Consider the following 17,042-nt stretch of genomic DNA (forward strand, 5'->3'; position numbering starts at 1 on the left):
GTCTACGAAAGGGCTCCTGGCCGCTGACCACAGAAGCCAATCTAATTGATCTAATGGAGGGAAGGAGATTTGTTCAAAGATATTATGCAGTTCACAGAATCTCCAAGAAAGCCAAAGAGTTGGCTGCGCATCTGGGGATAATGCTCAAGGAGTACTGTAGGCCTGCTTATCAGAGACTCCCACTGCTGCTAGCTCGGGCGGCAGGCTCCACGCAGAGGCTGGGCACTGGACCCTACTGTTGACCTGCTGCTGCTGCTACTGCTGCTTTGCCTTAGCGTGGTCTTTCCTGAAGGTGCTCAACGAACAGAGCTCACTAGACATGGAGTGCTGCCATCATCTCGTATTTAACTCTCAGAGCTCACTAGCTTATGAGGGAGACTTTGCCAGGGACAAGAGAGCAGAAAACTCTAAGGAGACCCATAAATCAGCCTGAAGTGTCAAAGAAGCCCTCTTCCCCAGAGGTGAGCATGACAGCGGAGGGGGTGCCCAGGGTGCCCAGGGTGCCCTTCTCTCCTGGAAAGGGAGAAAAGGGCACATCAGAGAGGCAGTCATGCCAAAGAGTGGGGACCACTGAAAGACTTCGGGAAGTTCACCGTGGAGGCATCGAGGAAGATGTATTGGAGGGGGTGAGATGGGGTAAGAAAAACATTTAAGAGACTGTTGGAACCATCCAAATGAAAGATGGCAAAAGTGGAAACTACAGCAGGACACTTTTAAAGAGGATGACACCAATACCAGATATATTAAGGAGTGAAATAGATGGCAGGTGGGGACAGAAAGAGAGAACAGGGCATGAAGGAAAGGGATACGAGCCTAGAATAACTCCCAAGTTTTCTCTTGGATAATGAGATGATTGCTGTTGCCATTGATTAAAGAAATAAAGGAAACAGAAAGAGAAGCTGGTTTCATTAGTGAAGGATATTTTGAAGCTGTGAGGTCTGTGGGAGCCCAGGAAAGATGTACATAGCATGCAGCAGGAGATATGAAACTGAAAATCAGTCAGAGGTTTGGAAGTAACCAGAAATCCAACCTAGAGAGACCACACAGCTGAATTTAGCCCAAAGGTTTAAAACCCTGCAGTCGTACACAGGTGGGTTCCTTTCCATCCTACCCAGCACATCTCTCTGCATGCCGAGTAATCTTACATTCTACCCACAAAGATCACTTGAAAATCTCCTCCCTAACTGCTGTACTTTTAATGTTTTGTTCCTCCAAAACTCATGTTGAAATTCGAATGCCCAGTGTGATAGTATTAGGAAGTGGGGTCTTCAGGAAGTGCTTAGGTCATGAGGGTGGAGGCCTCATAATGGGGATTAGTATTTTATAAAAGAAACCCCAGAAATTCCACCCATCCTCCATCATGTGAGGACACAGATGTCAGCTGTCTGCAAACTGGAAGAGAGTCCTGTCCAGAACCTGATCACTCTGGCACCCTGATCTTGAACCGCCAGCCTCTACAAGTCTGAGAAATAAACTTCTGCTGTTTATAAGTCACCTTGTCTGTGGTATTTTGTTATAGTAGCCTAAGCAGACTAAAACACTGATCAAATTTGCCTGATGACAGAACACCTGAAATGGAAAGCTGTTATTTTCAATATATCATGGAACCAACCCGTGCTTATAGATCTGGTACAGCCATCTCTTGTCCTTCACTTTGTCCCTGGTTTGAAAGCTATTCATGCTATTAATTTTTTATTTTTCTTAAAGGCAGAGGCTGGAAACTAGCACTTTTTTCCCCTTAAATTGAGCCCTGTTTAGAAACCAGTGTTCCAGCCTTAACACTGGGCAAAGATTGATCATTAAGGCTGGAATGGTTTCACCACGTGTCATTTATTTTCATCATAATAACACAGCTCAGGCCATTTAATGAGACACTGCAAAAGACTAACAAATAGAAACTGCCCCTGATCATTTGTATTTTGTTGATTTTGTATTGTTTAAAATAACACAGAGGATTCCACTCTCCAAGAATTCTGGGTTAATACATTACATTAAACCCAATACATTTGGCATTCTCACTCATTAATAATATCATCACATTCCTTGACGTCCATGACAGTGAAACAACCATTCGGGGTTTCCAGAAAGTGTATCTGCCTGACTACGCTTGTAACTGGACTGGAAAGCTCTGCAGAGAAAACACAGCCTAGTCTCAGCCACCCAGAAGACCACATTCCAAGGCACATGTATCATGTAGACAAGAATCAGCACAAATACAGCATCTTTTATATTTTCATAATTTTGTTTTGATAATACTGAACAAAATTGCTTTTTCCAATTCCTCTTCCTTTTTTTATTTTCCTCTCCTCTCACTACACGTGTCTTGTCCCCAGTATTCCACTGAAAGTTTTCTGTGAAGTTCACCTTGACCTCCATGTTATTAAATTCAGCAATCAGTATCAGGTCCTCATCTTCTTCTACACCAGCCAAATGGATGGTTCTGTTTTTCCTAGACACACTGCAATAAAGCACTCTCTTGCTGCACTTGGATGCCCCTTCTGAGCCTCTTTTGCCACTTCTTAGTTCCCCAATATTCTATGACTTAGACTTAGTCCTGCTTCTCTACATACTCCTGTTTTAGAGGATCTTTTCTAGTCCCATGATTTTAAAAGTCATTTCTATGCTGAGGACTTCAAATAAATTTCTAGTCCTTATTCCACCTCTGAAGTACAAATTCAGAATAAGCTTCTCAAACATGATATGTCTGAAATTAATGTTCTAAATTTTCCCTGAAATCTGCTCCTCCTGAAATCCACCCCATGTCATTTAGTGAGAACTCACTATCCTAAGTGCTAAAGCCAAAACCTCAAGGTCATTGATTCCTCCTTCCCTCGTATACCATCACAGTAATTCCTGTTGGCTCTACCATCAGGTTATATCTAGAATGTGACCACTTTCACACCTCCATTCTCCTTCCCTAGGCCAAGTCATAATAATGTCTTACCTGGTTTGCTACATCCTTCCTTGCTTCCTGGCTTCAGCCCCTGCCCATCCACAGTCAAATTATATCTAGAAAACCTAGCCTTATGCTAGCAGAAAAGACCTGGAAGTCATGGGTTTGCAACCAACAGTGTCTGTCACAGTAATAACAAGTTTTACTGATTAGATGAAAGTGCCCTGTAAAGAAGGCTCTTCTCAAACCATTTATGCTATTAGGAAGAAAGGATGGAAGGGGTCTTCTAGAAGTTACATGATATGACCAGTCAGGGCTGGCTTCATGGCCATGAATCCTGTGTCGATATACAAGGCACTGAACTCAGAAATGTTTCATATTTGCTTTAATGTCTTCTAATGCTGTCATCCTCTTGAAATTCTTTTTTATTTTTAAGATTTTACTTATTTATTTGACAGATAGGATTATAAGTAGGCAGAGAGGCAGGCAGAGAGAGAGGAAGGGAAGTAGGCTCACTGCTGAGCAGAGAGCCCGATGCTGGGCTCGATTCCCGGACCCTGGGATCATGACCCGAGCTGAAGGCAGAGGCTTTAACCCACTGAGCCACCCAGGCGCCCCCCTCTTGAAATTCTTAATAATTTTTGAACATGGAGCCCTTCATTTTTATTGTGTACTGAGCCCTGCAAGTTATGTAGCTGGTCCTGTAGTCAATGCCAGACTCTATTATCCGGCAGCAGGAATTAAGGGGGAAAAGTAAATCTTGGAATTACTGCAGCAGAACAACAAATATCTAAGGATTGAATATGAAGTAAATGTAAAAATAAAACAAAATCTTTTTCTGGAAAGATGGTGGTGACTCCTAGGGGGAACACAGTGGAAAAAGAAATTTGTTTCAAAGAAAATGAGACAACCCTATTAGTCCAAGGAACTGGAATTTGAGAATTTAATCCCCAAAAAGAAGAGAGAGCAGACTGAATCTTTGGAGCAGAGGCTGTAGTTAAGATATAAGAAATTAGATGAGATCACCAAGGAATAAATGTATAGAGAAAAGGAAAAAAGGAGAGCCTTTGGGGCTTCAGTAACTGTGGGTTGGAATGGGGTTACTACGTTCTCTCTTTTCTTGTGCAATATTTACTCACATATGGGAGAGTTTCTCTGAAGACTTGAAAGAACCAAAACTGGTTTAAGGTTTTGGGTGGTGGAATTAGATGGGACCTCAGAGATAATCTCATTCAACACCCACACTTTAGAGATGAGAAAACCAATGCTCCAGAAAACGTGTTTTTTTTTTTTTTAAATTCTGTGTTCCCTTTTCTGAATGTTTTTAAACGCGCTGTCCAAAAATGAAGGGAAAAAAAAAATCTTTGGCAACTCATGAAGGTAGACATAGCCCCTACTTTGACAGGATACCCTCACCTGAATTCTCTGTACTTTTGACTCCTCCACGGTTAAGGGAGGACAACACCTCTCTGGCACAAGTCTCCCCTTCCACCTTTGCCATAGGCAGATCACAGCCCAAGAGAGCCTGGCTGAGGGTGGCAGCTTGGGGTTGGGCTACATCTGTCTGCATCGGCCAGGAGGGACTTTTTGTTTCTAAGTCACCCAAAATCTACATCCCTGTAAAGCAGTGTTCTGAACGTGAGATGGTGCATGTGAAGTGGATGGCAGGAGCAGAGTAAGTTCTCCATAAAGAGGGATGTAATTCCTAGGAACTCTTTAGTGCAAATTTCATACACTTAGGAAGCTTGTGTCAAACACAAAACGCCAAACTAGAATTTATTGGTAATTTTAAAATAAGAAAGGACATATCTATTCCCAACACTTGCAATATTGCCCTGGAATCTTACTGTAAAATTCTTAGAATTTCCAGGATACTAACACAACCAGATATTTATAACTCTGGTAAATAAATAAATAAAATATAAAAATTTTTAAAACAACAACAAAAAACCACTACTGCAATTATTATTTAAGTATTCTGCACAGCTCAGGGGAAAAAATACAGAGAAATTTCACCGGAGTTCTCAAATTACAAAATATGGTCAACACGAAAACAGTGATTTCCAATTAAGATTTCTTTAAACACTGTATTCAAGTGTAGAGTACCGTTTCTTCCTTATCAGGAAAGAAAACTCATAGTTTCTGTCAAACGGTTTTCTTTCCGAATTTCCTTTTTTTTTTTTTTTTTTTTTTTCCTTTTAGAATTTGTAAATGAGGCTCCAGCCATTCAGGGACCACCTCGCCCTTGGATTGACCGGTCCGGCTCCCGTTCCCCCAGCCGCGACAATCAAAAGCACGCGAGGGCGTCCACGTGTCACGCAGAATCGCGTCCTCAAACCGAAACATAGCTGGAACCCCTCGCAGCGCTCTCTGTAAGGGGCTAGGGGAACTCATCTGTCCCACGGCGTCCACACCCATAGAAGCCTGTCCCTAGGGACGAGGGTGGGGTGGGAGTGATGGCGACTGCCGGGCTGAACCTTGACAGGTCAAGTGGGGGCTCTTCACTTGGCTGTCCCCTCACACAGTCCTAAATAGAGCCCCGGCGGAGGAGCTCCGTGGGCTCCGCTTAGACGAGGAACTCCTCCCCACTGCTCTGAGCTCCCGCTCCGCCGGCCTCTGACGCACCACGCTTGCGCGCAAGCGCACAGTAGGGGCCGCAGGGCCAGGCCCGCGCGTGCGCGGTGCGCGCGTCTTCGCGACAGCGCCGCCTCCCCGCCGGAGCTGAGTAAGGACGGTGAGGCCCCGCCTACTAGCTCGGAAGGAGGCGTGGGCATGGAGGCGGCTGGGGACGCCGAGCCCCGGGCTGGCGCCGCTGCCTAGGGCGCCGTGTGGGTTCCGTGGGGGGCACGGCCCGGTGCTGCGCGGATGGCCCTGCTCCCGCGGCACGCGCTCGCCTTCGTCCTCCTCCTCTTCGTGCCTGCCGCTCTCAGGTGCCAGGAGCAGGCCCAGACTACCGACTGGCGGGCCACGCTGAAGACCATCCGGAACGGCGTTCACAAGATAGACACGTACCTGAACGCCGCCTTGGACCTCCTGGGAGGCGAGGATGGGCTCTGCCAGTACAAGTGCAATGACGGTGAGAGGGAGCCCAGGCCCTGCGAGAACCGCGCTTTCTGGGTGTTGCGGAGACCGAGGTCGTGGAGGTGTGGGATGCAAGGCAGACCTTGACGTTGTCCTCCAGCCGTGGAGAGACTTAACCACTGCTAGAGTCTTAGCATTCTTGTGATTGAGCAATCCGGTTAGAAGTTTGCACCACTATTGTTAGAATATAAGAGGTCACAGGAGGTGTACACTCTGACCTGTTTTCATTGCGTTTGAATTACTACCTTTTCTTTTTCTTTCTCCCTTTTTCTTTTGCTGTTGCACGAAGTTGCCTCAGAATTTTGTGACGTACGCATCGTGGGACTGGAGCGGAACAGACCGATTTTAGCCCCATATTTTAGCGCCGTTAGTCAGCCGAACATGCAGAATAGACAGAATTTTAATCATGACGTTTTACTTTTCTTAAGAATTGCTTTTAATTGTTTTCTTTACCTGCAGGGCTACAGAAAATAAATTGCGACCTTTGTACAGACTTTTGGTGTACTCTATTGTTGAGAAAGAGTTCTGATAACTCTTCCAGAAATTGTCTATCACGACTTGATAGTGACACTTCCTCTCCATTGTTGGTTAATACTAGTAATTGTTTTGATTTGCTTTTCATATTTTTTAACTTTAGTTCTTTTTGAATCTGAGAACTTGTTCGGTGGCATTTTTGGTAATAATAAACTCAGTGTCTTAGTAGATACCTTTCATTTCAAGCACTTGCTTTTTCTGAATGTTTAAATATTGTAGCATCTCAGATAAAGTACCCAGGCTTTTCTTTGGAAATTCAAAATGTTAAGATTTTGATTGGAAAATCATGTTTCCAATAAGAGTAGTCAAAGTTGGGGCCTAGTTCATTTAATGCTTGGCAGCTTAAAGCATAGGGAATTCAGTGACCAATAAAACCAGATTGCATGTGGGTGAATTTAAAAGAAATCTGTGTCATGTAAAACTGTGATGCCATTTGCTGCCTTTAATTCTCAAAATAATTTCTAGTTTTATGTTAATGGAGCTAAAGAATGAGCCATAGCTCATGTGCTATGAAGGGCTAAAATGTTTCCTTCCTGAATTTATGCCTAAATGTTAACCACCAGTATGCAATGCAGAAGGGTGTTTTTATTCTTGAAGAGCTTGTTAGGAGGAATAAGTGAACTATTTGAAAATTAAATATTGCCTTTCCTGAGGCGGATGTCATCATTTTACTTAGTCATCCCCATTCCTTATACAAATATTTGAGTGCCTGTTACGTCTCAAGTGTTCTACCAGTTGGAGATTCAGCAGTAAACAGAACACAAAATTCCTGTCCATGGAGCTTACATTTTGGTGGGGAAAGACAGTAAACTAAAAAATAAGTAAAATAAGCCCAAAATGCAGTATATGTAGGTCTGAAGTATGGCAGTGTTTTGAGAACTATAGTAAAAACAGTGATGGTGTTGGGAGGCAGTTTCCTCATTTAAATAAGTTGTTCAGGGAAGGTCTCACTGATAAGACAGCATTTGAGAAGAAATCTGAAAATGCTGAAGGTGACACTGTGATGATCTGGGGATAAAACCCTCCAGGCAGAGGGAATGGCCAGTGACAAGGACCTAGGAGAAAGGCCAGTTGAGAATGACTCCGAAGATTTTGGCCTGGGCCAAAGGAAGGATGTGGTTGCCATTTACTGAGATAGGAAAGGCTTACATCTTCAATAAGCAGTCTTCATAAACTTGTGATAAATCAGGTTTTCTAGAGTTTATTTATATTTGAAATAGCTCTGATGTTGAATGAATACTGTTCCTATTAATAAAGATGACTTTGATGTTTTATTTTACTTAACCCTTTTTATCTTCAACAAGCCTCACTAAATTTACCATATGGAGTCTCAAGGAAGATCTCCAGCGTAAATGAACTTGAGAGTTTAGGAAATGGTATGCTTCAGTGAACATCCTTCTGTGTCTTAGTAATGCTGTCGGCTCCTAGAATTGTGGTTCCAAGTCACCATGTTGATAATTCCAACATAATGAATATTGTTTTTTTAATTGCTATTACTTGAGAAGTCTCCCTGGAACCCTATTTCAACCTTGCCGGTATTTTGGAATGCAAGTGATCAAATCAGGACCAAACAGACAAATCCCAAAGCTAGAGGAGCATGGCAATTAAGGGGTGTTCAATAGTTGCAGTAAAGAGGTTAAAGGGAACTTAAAAAAAGACTTGGTAGCAGGGAGAGGATGATCAAATTAAAGGGCACAGCCTTGTTGAATTCAGTCATCTTGGTTTTATCAAAAGGATTGGCTTTATGGAGACTTGCTTCCTTCTGGCCATCCTCCCTCGGGTGGGAAGAACGCTTTATTGAGATTGAAGTAAAGTTTCTTAGGAGAACAAATTACATGGTCACTTTTTCTTTCTTAATTTTTTTTCCCCCAACTGCAAAGAAGTTTTGAGAAAGAAAACCTTGATTTCTTTTGAAAAATAGAACACAAAATTGTCTTGTAAAGTGTTTTAGATTTATGAATAAGTAGCTCCTTCGGTGATACATGGTGTTTTTTTTTTTTTTTTTTTCTTTTTTAAGATTTTATTTATTTATTTGACAGAGAGAGATCACAAGTAGGCAGAGAGGCAGGCAGAGAGAGAGAGGAGGAAGCAGGCTCCCCGCTGAGCAGAGAGCCCGATGCGGGACTTGATCCCAGGACCCTGAGATCATGACCTGAGCCGAAGGCAGCGGCTTAACCCACTGAGCCACCCAGGCGCCCGGTGATACATGTTTTAACAGGATTCCTTTGGCTCTTGTGCAGAGAATAAGAGTCCAGGGAGGTGGGAGAGCAAGAACGGAGGCAGAGTGACACGGGCAGGAATTCAGACAAAAAATGGTGGTGGTTTTGTCCAGGTTCAAAGCCAGAAAGGTGGTGAGAAGTGGTTGGATTTAGGGATATATTTTGAAGGAAGAGCCTGAAGGATTTGCTGATGGCTCAGAAGGAAGGTGTGAGTAGGGTAAAAAAATGATTCCAAAACTTAATTGGCTTAAATGATTGGAAGGATGGGGTTGCCCTTAACTGTAATAGGGCAGACCATGGAAAAAAGTCATTAGGAAAAATAATAGCATATTTGTATGCTTTTGAGAATGATTCAGTAGAGAATGAAAACACTGTGGAGGGAGAAATGAAGAATTATTGGAGTCAGTTCCTTAGGTGAGAGGATGGGTTCCAGTGCATAAATAGATTGCTCAAGAGCACTGATGGCCTGTCCCTGTTAATAGGAACAAAGGTAGGGGATAGGGGCACAGATGCTGATTAGGTGGATAAATGTCTGAGTTCTCTTCCGATCACTTCACAGTTTTCTCAGTGAAGTAGGAATCAAGGTCATCAGCTAAGAAAGAAGATAGGAATGGAGGTGTTAGACATTTGAGGAAAGTAGAGTGAGTGAACTAGAAAAATAAAGTAGCACAAGGGCCCTCTGGAGATCAATTCATGAATTAAAACCTCAAGTGTTTGGAAAAGCTGTTTGAATTCTACACTGCATTTCCTATAGAGCATAGTGCTAAGGTCTTTGTCCCAAGCCTTCCCTATCTGTTTCCCATCGTCTTCAGTGTCATTCACGTGAAAGAAATTGGTCTGTTTGGAAGTATTTACATCAAATTTCTAAAAAAAATATATAGAAAAGATCTGTCATTACCTCAGTCCAGGCAAATCTTTAGATTTTATCTGTCCATACTGATGCTAAAACAAAGCATCAAGAGAGGAGCATTTGCTTAAGTCAACAAGTAGAATCAATGAATAGTCTTTTCATGTAGTTGTACCCAGTGGATTTGGTTTGTTTTTTGAAATTCATCTCATTTCATTTTTTTCTTAGCTTCCTGTATTGGTTTACAAATTTCAGGGGGTAGTAGCTCTGATACATCATCTAATAGTTAGGCTCAAAATTTAAGCTGTAGAGATGTTGAGTCTCTAGCAGTAGATAGAGTTTATTTTAGAAAGAACTGATGTTTTTTTCCTACTGTCCAATGTATCTTAGTACTGAGACATAGCTAAAATATATGCTAACTGTCTTGGGCTCTGTTAATACAAGACTTTATCTACTTCAGAATAGGCCCATCACACCTACTGGTGTTCAGTTTGGGATGGCACATTTTAAAGAGATGTGACAAATGAGAAATGATCAAGCTTTGGAGGTTGATTAATGCTTGCCAAACTTAAAGGAGACTGCAAGATAAGCATCAGTACCAGTTTATTTATAATGAATATTAGAACTGCCTTCCAAGTCATCTGCCTATTCATTCATTCATCAACAAATATTTATTGACAACCTAACCATACGCCGGGCAGTGTTCAAGTCTCTGAAGGTACAAAACAGAAATTCCTGCCATCACGGAGTTTATATTTTAATATGGGGAGACAGATAATAAATAAGTAGGTTAATAATATAATGTGTTTGACAGTTATGCGTGCTACATATGGTCTGGTCAGAGAAGGCATTGCTGAGAATGTGAAGGAGGAGCCTCCACATAGAAGAATAGCAGGTTGAGTGGCATTAAGGCAGGAGCAGACTTGGAGTGTCTGGAATAACGGAGAAGTCAGATGTGATGGATTGAAGTGAGGAAGAGGAGAGAGAATAGTAAGATGAGGTCAGAGCAGTCATGGTATGTTGTGTGGTGGTTTAGATTATATAGAGTTTTCTAGACCTTGGAAGGGAATGTGGGCTTTTATTTTGAATAAGGCGAGAAGCCATTAGAGGGGTTTTGACAGAAGAAAAACGTGATCTAACATTTTAATAGGATCACTCAGGTTCAGTGTTGAGAATAGATGATGGCTAGAGGTGGTGTGGGGGTGCTGTGGAGTGGCAAAAGCAAAGTAGGAAGATATTAGGAGGTTATGGCAATAATCCATGGTGGCTTAGAGCAGGATGGTAGTGGTAGAGTTGGGAAGAAGTGATTAGATTCTGGATGTTTTGAAGGTAGAGTCAGCAAAACATGCTGTGGAATGGATGTGGGATATAAGAAAATGAGAGAATTAAAGATGGCTAAGGTTTTTTCCTGAGCGCTGGGAATGTTGGAATTGCTTTTATCTGAGAAGATAGAACTATGGATGGAGCAGGTTTCGGGATGAATGTCAAGAGGTATCTCTAAAGTTTGAGGTGCCCGTGAGGTACCCAGGTGGTTAGTATATCCTCCCTCTTGGGCCCTGTTAAGTGGAAAGCCAAATCATAAACAATTTTCTTAAGAATGAAGGACCAAAAGCAGGAGGTGAAGGATCACAGTGACTCTGTGGTAGCTTGAGGCATATACCTTCATTTTCCAAGGGCCTAGAAACAACCATCCTTCTTGAACAGTGCTGGAGAAGCAAGACCAACTTCTGTCATTGACCTCCTCATTCCTCGATCCACTTTCTTCATCCGTACTACTCTTCAGACTGGGTGGAGCAGGCTAAAGCTTTGAATCCTCTTGAGGTTACACTCTCTTTAGGCTCTAGTTGTCACTTCAGTCAAGCATGTGAGTCTTAGCATCTCACTTAAACCATTTTTAGATCCTTACTTTGAGATGATTATTTATTTTGGTGGTTGATTACTGGAAGAGCTGCTTTTGTGCCCCCCCCCAACCCCTGCACTGTACTTTTGGAGGCTAAACTTATCTTTGGTCTTCTAGTAATAAATAGTTGCCTGAAAAGGTGGATACTTTGTGTTTTTCCTAAATAAGGAACTCTGGAGAGAGATAATTTGGAATAACAGGGGATGTTTTGCTTCTAGAATTGAAGATAAATGGGAGTCCCAGATGTTGGGAGGATTACTCATGTAAAATAGGAAATTGGCTTGTTTTGTGTTCCCCAGGGGTAGAGGATTGCTCAAAAGGAAACAGGAAAGAATTTAACAGTTAGTGCCATTCCACAATGGAATAGGTTCTTTCTTGATGCTGTAGGAGGATCGCGGGAAACATTCAAGAGAAAGTAGATGACTGTTTGGTATCTTGAAGCGATGTATATATTTCAGGAGGAGAGATATTTTTGAAGTATTTTGCAGCAGGTAAGATTGTTGTGATAAGGTCATCTTTCTCCTTGTTACTGAACCATTGGTGCTGTTAGGGAGAATAAAACTGGAGTAAGATTCACCAAGCTATCTTTATTCCTGACCTTTTTCCTTAGCTGGCAAAGAAGTATATTTGTGAAATGGTTGGTTGGAGTCCAGGCTAGAATATGTGGTCCTGTAATGTCTTACAATGGCATTAAGGCAGTTAAATGTTCATTGGGTGACCTTATCTTCCTTAGCTTTAAGCTCTTTGAGTAAACTGGTTAGTTAATGGTTATTGAGGTTTGTGTATAGTGGAGTATTGGCTGAAGGTTGGAAAGATACAGTTTAGCCCTTTAAGTTTTTAACCAAAAAAAATGTATTAGAATGTACAGGGAAATAAGGTGGATTTATCTTTCATATATATGGACCCAGTCTCACATATACTCTCTGAAAACTCCTGAAGTCCAGAGTAAACTTTTACACGTTTTGTATAATACAGGCTTAGAATAAAGATATTCACTTATGTCAGTATCCAAATATTAAATATTTCCAAGGCTAATCTAGTAGTACATCATAGGCCTTTTTGCATGTTTTTCATCATACTTGAAAATTAATTATACCATTTATATTTTATAGGTTCTAAGCCTTTCCCACGTTACGGTTATAAACCCTCCCCGCCGAATGGATGTGGCTCTCCACTGTTTGGTGTTCACGTAAATACCATTATTTTCTTATTTGAAAAGCTTTACGATCAGTAGGCTATGTAGTACTCATTTTTTTTTTTAGAGATCTATTTATTAGAGAGAAAGCGGGCACAGGTCAGGGTGGGGAGGGGCAGATAGCGAGGGAAAGGGAGAATCTCAAGCAGACCCCATGCTGAGTGTGGAGCCCAGCAGCTCAGCCCTGAGATCATAACCTGGGCCAAAATCACGAGCCAGATGCTCAGCTGACTGAGCGACCCGGGCGCCCCAACTGTGTAGTACCCTTAATTATGCAAGACTGTCAGTGTGTTCTCAGGATCACAAATAATTTTGCTTGTTATAATGGTAATTGAGTTTATTATATTCTTTTATAGCTAAAACATATTAGTCCTAACAAAACCAAATGGAATAAAATTCATGTTTAATTTTTTAATCTTATAGATATTAATATTATTAAAAAGATATTTCTTCATGTCACAAACATGGTTTAAAAAATTTATACAAGTAATGCTACTTTGGATAAAAAAGTATAGATAAAGCATATTTTCTATCCTAAAGCAAAGCTAAATAAGATAGCTGTGTTTTTTGGTAGGCGAAGCTGAATCTGAGCCAACTATTGTGAGAAAAAAATGTTGAGTGATTCCTGGACATAAGGGTTTTACATATAAAGTTATTGAAACCAGTTAAAGATAATTTATAGAGTTGAAGGAACAGTATCTTTAGGGAGTTGATACTTAAAGTTGAACCACAATAAAATAAAATGTAAGTTGTAGGAGCTTAAAAGTTTTCAGTGATATTTTATATAAAGTACACTTTATAGGGGGAGAGGTACAGACTACTTGGACTGTCCAAAACTCAGTCTTTGCTCTTAGCCTGACCTTTCTGTTCTTAAAACTATGTTTTGTGTTTTGGACAATTGGAAGTTACATTTGTTACTAGCAGATAACTGAATATTGCAAAATAGGGAATTCTGAGGCATGGCTGAGAGGGAGAGCATGTAGGTGCATGTGGGTGAGTGATGGGAGGATGCACAAATAACATGGAAAACATTCGTAGACAGAAATGGATTTGGGGAGTTATGCAGCAGTCATCGTCCTTGATTTCTAAGTCTACTTGAATGCATTACTTTAGCAGAGGAGTTTTGAATTTCACCAATAATAATCCATCCAAATGCCTCTTTCAGCTTAATATTGGCATCCCTTCCCTGACAAAGTGCTGTAACCAACACGACAGGTGCTATGAGACCTGCGGCAAGAGCAAGAATGACTGCGATGAGGAATTCCAGTATTGCCTCTCTAAGATCTGCCGGGATGTGCAGAAGACACTAGGACTGGCTCAGCACGTTCAGGGTAAGCATGATGCGGCAGGACGAAGATGAGTGCAGTTTGTCAGGTTTTACTGACTGCTTTATGTTTCACTACAGAGTTACCACTAGCAATCTTTCGCTGTGTACTACTCTGTCTGTTGTGACACAGCCCCTTCAGTTTTCTGAGATGAGGAGTCGTTGATTTTGTCATCTCAAATGATTTATAGTTGTGGAAGCAAAAAGTGTTAGGAAACCTTGGGAAGAGGCTATGTGAGGCAGACAAGAATTCATCCACAATCTTATACCCTGTAGTCTGTCTCTAATTATGAGAGCCTGAAGTTTGAAATCCTGGATCCAATGATTTTAAGTATATAACACATGGGATTTCAAGTGGGAAGTTCTAGAGGATTTGCACTTAACTGTGTCTTCATATGTATCTGTGTCAGCAGGGTCCCCAAAACCACCTCCAGATTTGCTAGGAGGACTCACAGGATTCAGCAAATACTCATTCTCAGAGTGACGGGATACGAAGTAGAGTCAGCAAAGGGAAAAGGTGTATCAGTGTGCCCATTTAAAAAATAATACCCATGTCATAGAATTGGCATAAAGATAGACAATTTCCACAAAAATTTGTGGAAATACAAATCACTGTACAAATACTAGAAGTTATAAAATCTTTTCAGTGTCAAGCTGAAGTATTTATCATACATCGAAATTGGAAGAGAAGGTGCAAGAAAGGAAACTATGCATTTTAAGGCATTTTTCATAAGATACCATGCTAGATATTTTAGATCTGTTTACCTTAGTGTTCACAAAAACCCAAAGAAGTAGGTAGTGGTATACTCATTTTCCAAGGAAGGAAATGAAAGTTCCAGGAAGTAACTTGTCCTAAGTTGCGTACTTCCGATTTTAAAACTCGTGCTCTGTCTACTGCAGTATTCCCCGAACATTGTCATGGATCTGATTCTGAATTCCTAGTAGTAACTGTCAAGGAAGAAGTCTCTGCAGCTTGAATTCCCAGCCTCTGAATGCTTTGCACGCTCTTGGCTGAGCAAGCTAGTTGCACGGTGGATGCATACATGGATGTATCTTCTGTCTTCTGATCTAAGGACGTACTCATTTGGCTAAATGATGAAGCCACTTTCCTTTCAATGCTCTATTGAATAAGTATAGTCTTTACACTTCTGTGGTGGTTGTGTTCTTTAACAGCACAGCCTTCTGGAGAAGTTTGAAAAGGTCAGGATTTTGCAATGAATAGTTTCTTCCTTAATGTATTTGGATGACTAAAAGCAATTCTGTGCTGTGCTGTGTATGAAGATTCTCTCAGCTGGCTGTTCCAGGCTTCTTAGAATAAGAAAAGTAAATCCATTATCTTTTTATAGTCCTAAAAAAAATTTTAAACCCTACCAGTAGAAAAACACTTTTGATTCCTACGTCTCCCTTGGGATACTGAGAAAGAGTGAGAGACTGGGGTCCATTTACCTTAAGCCTCTTAAATGGTGTGTGATTAGTTCATAGAAGTCATTGGACATAATTAAATGTTTTGATGTTTCTCTGTTTTATTTTTTTTTAAAGATTTTATTTATTTGACAGACAGAGATCACAAGTAGGCAGAGAGGCAGGCAGAGAGAGAGGAGGAAGCAGGCTCTCTGCTCAGCAGAGAGCCCGCCTCGGGGCTCGATCCCAGGACCCTGGGATCATGACCTGAGCCAAAGGCAGAGGCTTTAACCCACTGAGCCACCCAGGCGCCCCTGTTTCTTTGTTTTCAACCTTTATTTTTTTGTACACCTAAAAATCTTCCCTTGAACTGCAAAATTAAGTGTGTTCTAAGGCATCTTTATTAGTGGTATTTTTCAGATAAAAGGAAAAGTACCTGTGATGAACTGTGTTACTGAGACTCATTTGCCTCGTAGAAAAAAATAGGGATGAACAGTTGCGAGCAAACGAAAACGTGGATACATGCTCAGCATGCTAACACTGGAAGTCTGTGTGTGTGTGCTTCTGGCCTATGAGGGTTTGGGAGATCGTTGATACAACAGATGTTTAAGTGCTCACCAAGGATGTGACTGACACCGTGCTGTAACATGTAATATGTGTGGAGGGAGAGCAGTTGCTGGCGGTAACAGCACTTTCTTCCTTTGCAGCCTGTGAAACCACAGTGGAGCTCTTGTTTGACAGTGTTATACATTTAGGCTGTAAACCGTATCTGGACAGCCAACGAGCCGCATGTAGGTGTCGCTACGAAGAGAAAAGTGATCTTTAAAGAAGATGCTGACAGTTGGTGACAGCAGATAAGGACAGAAGAATATAGCCCTTGACAAAGATCTACTGTTTTTATACCATAAAGCTGCCTTATTTTTGTGAAAGAATTATTTTAAGACTTTATTTTGACATTAAAAGTACAAACTAAAGAAAGATGTGGGGAGGTGATCTTCCTGGATGTTGCTGCCTTATTGTACCGTATTGTCTTGACCAGAAAGAGGTGCATGTTAAGGGGAGAATATTTTAAAAGGAGTCTGTATCTCAGTATTCACAACTGTATTTACCAAAACAATGAGGTCAAATGTAAAATTGATTACAAGGTATGTTGAACATAATCTTATTTGGAAATATGGGAAAATCTTCACGTAGAAGTATATGTTTACTATAAAATTTTAAATATACATTTATTCCTGGAAAGATCTGACTTTATTTTTTCTCTATTTTAATTAACACATAATATGCTGTTTTCCTGTGGCCCATCAAGCATATGAATAAGTCTCACTTCTCTTAATGATAAGACGAGTTGCAAGGATAAGTTTTCCATGTCTTTTTTTCTTACAAAATTGGAGCCATCAACTGGTGGCCTCTTAGGGGGCAAAACCAGGGTATCTAGGTATTATGTAATGTGTCTAGAAGGTGACATGAACAAAATTCAGAAGCACAGCCACTCCCATTTTATGAACCGTTCATATGACAGACATCATATTTTGCTATAACCTTGGCGTAAATTGAAGGAAAGGTGGATTTAATGAGACAATTGAAAACTTACTTCACATACAGATTAGAGCATTATATGCTGCTATGCTTTGGTGTTTTTTCCCTA

The 17,042-nt window shown here is 41.1% G+C and overlaps 1 protein-coding gene across 1 annotated transcript; it reads left to right on the forward strand.

Moving 5' to 3' along the window:
* The first annotated feature begins 5,416 nt into the window (after positions 1-5,416).
* On the forward strand, positions 5,417-16,636 carry PLA2G12A (phospholipase A2 group XIIA). Its single transcript, XM_082728185.1, has 4 exons — positions 5,417-5,969; positions 12,587-12,663; positions 13,835-14,000; positions 16,102-16,636. Exons 1-4 carry the CDS (start codon positions 5,759-5,761, stop codon positions 16,218-16,220), a joined length of 573 nt encoding a protein of 190 aa, XP_082584311.1. The 5' UTR covers positions 5,417-5,758; the 3' UTR covers positions 16,221-16,636.
* The last annotated feature ends 406 nt before the right edge of the window (positions 16,637-17,042 follow it).

Source organism: Mustela nivalis (assembly GCF_964662115.1).
Source record: "Mustela nivalis genome assembly, chromosome: 4".
NCBI classification, from domain to species: Eukaryota; Metazoa; Chordata; class Mammalia; order Carnivora; family Mustelidae; genus Mustela; species Mustela nivalis.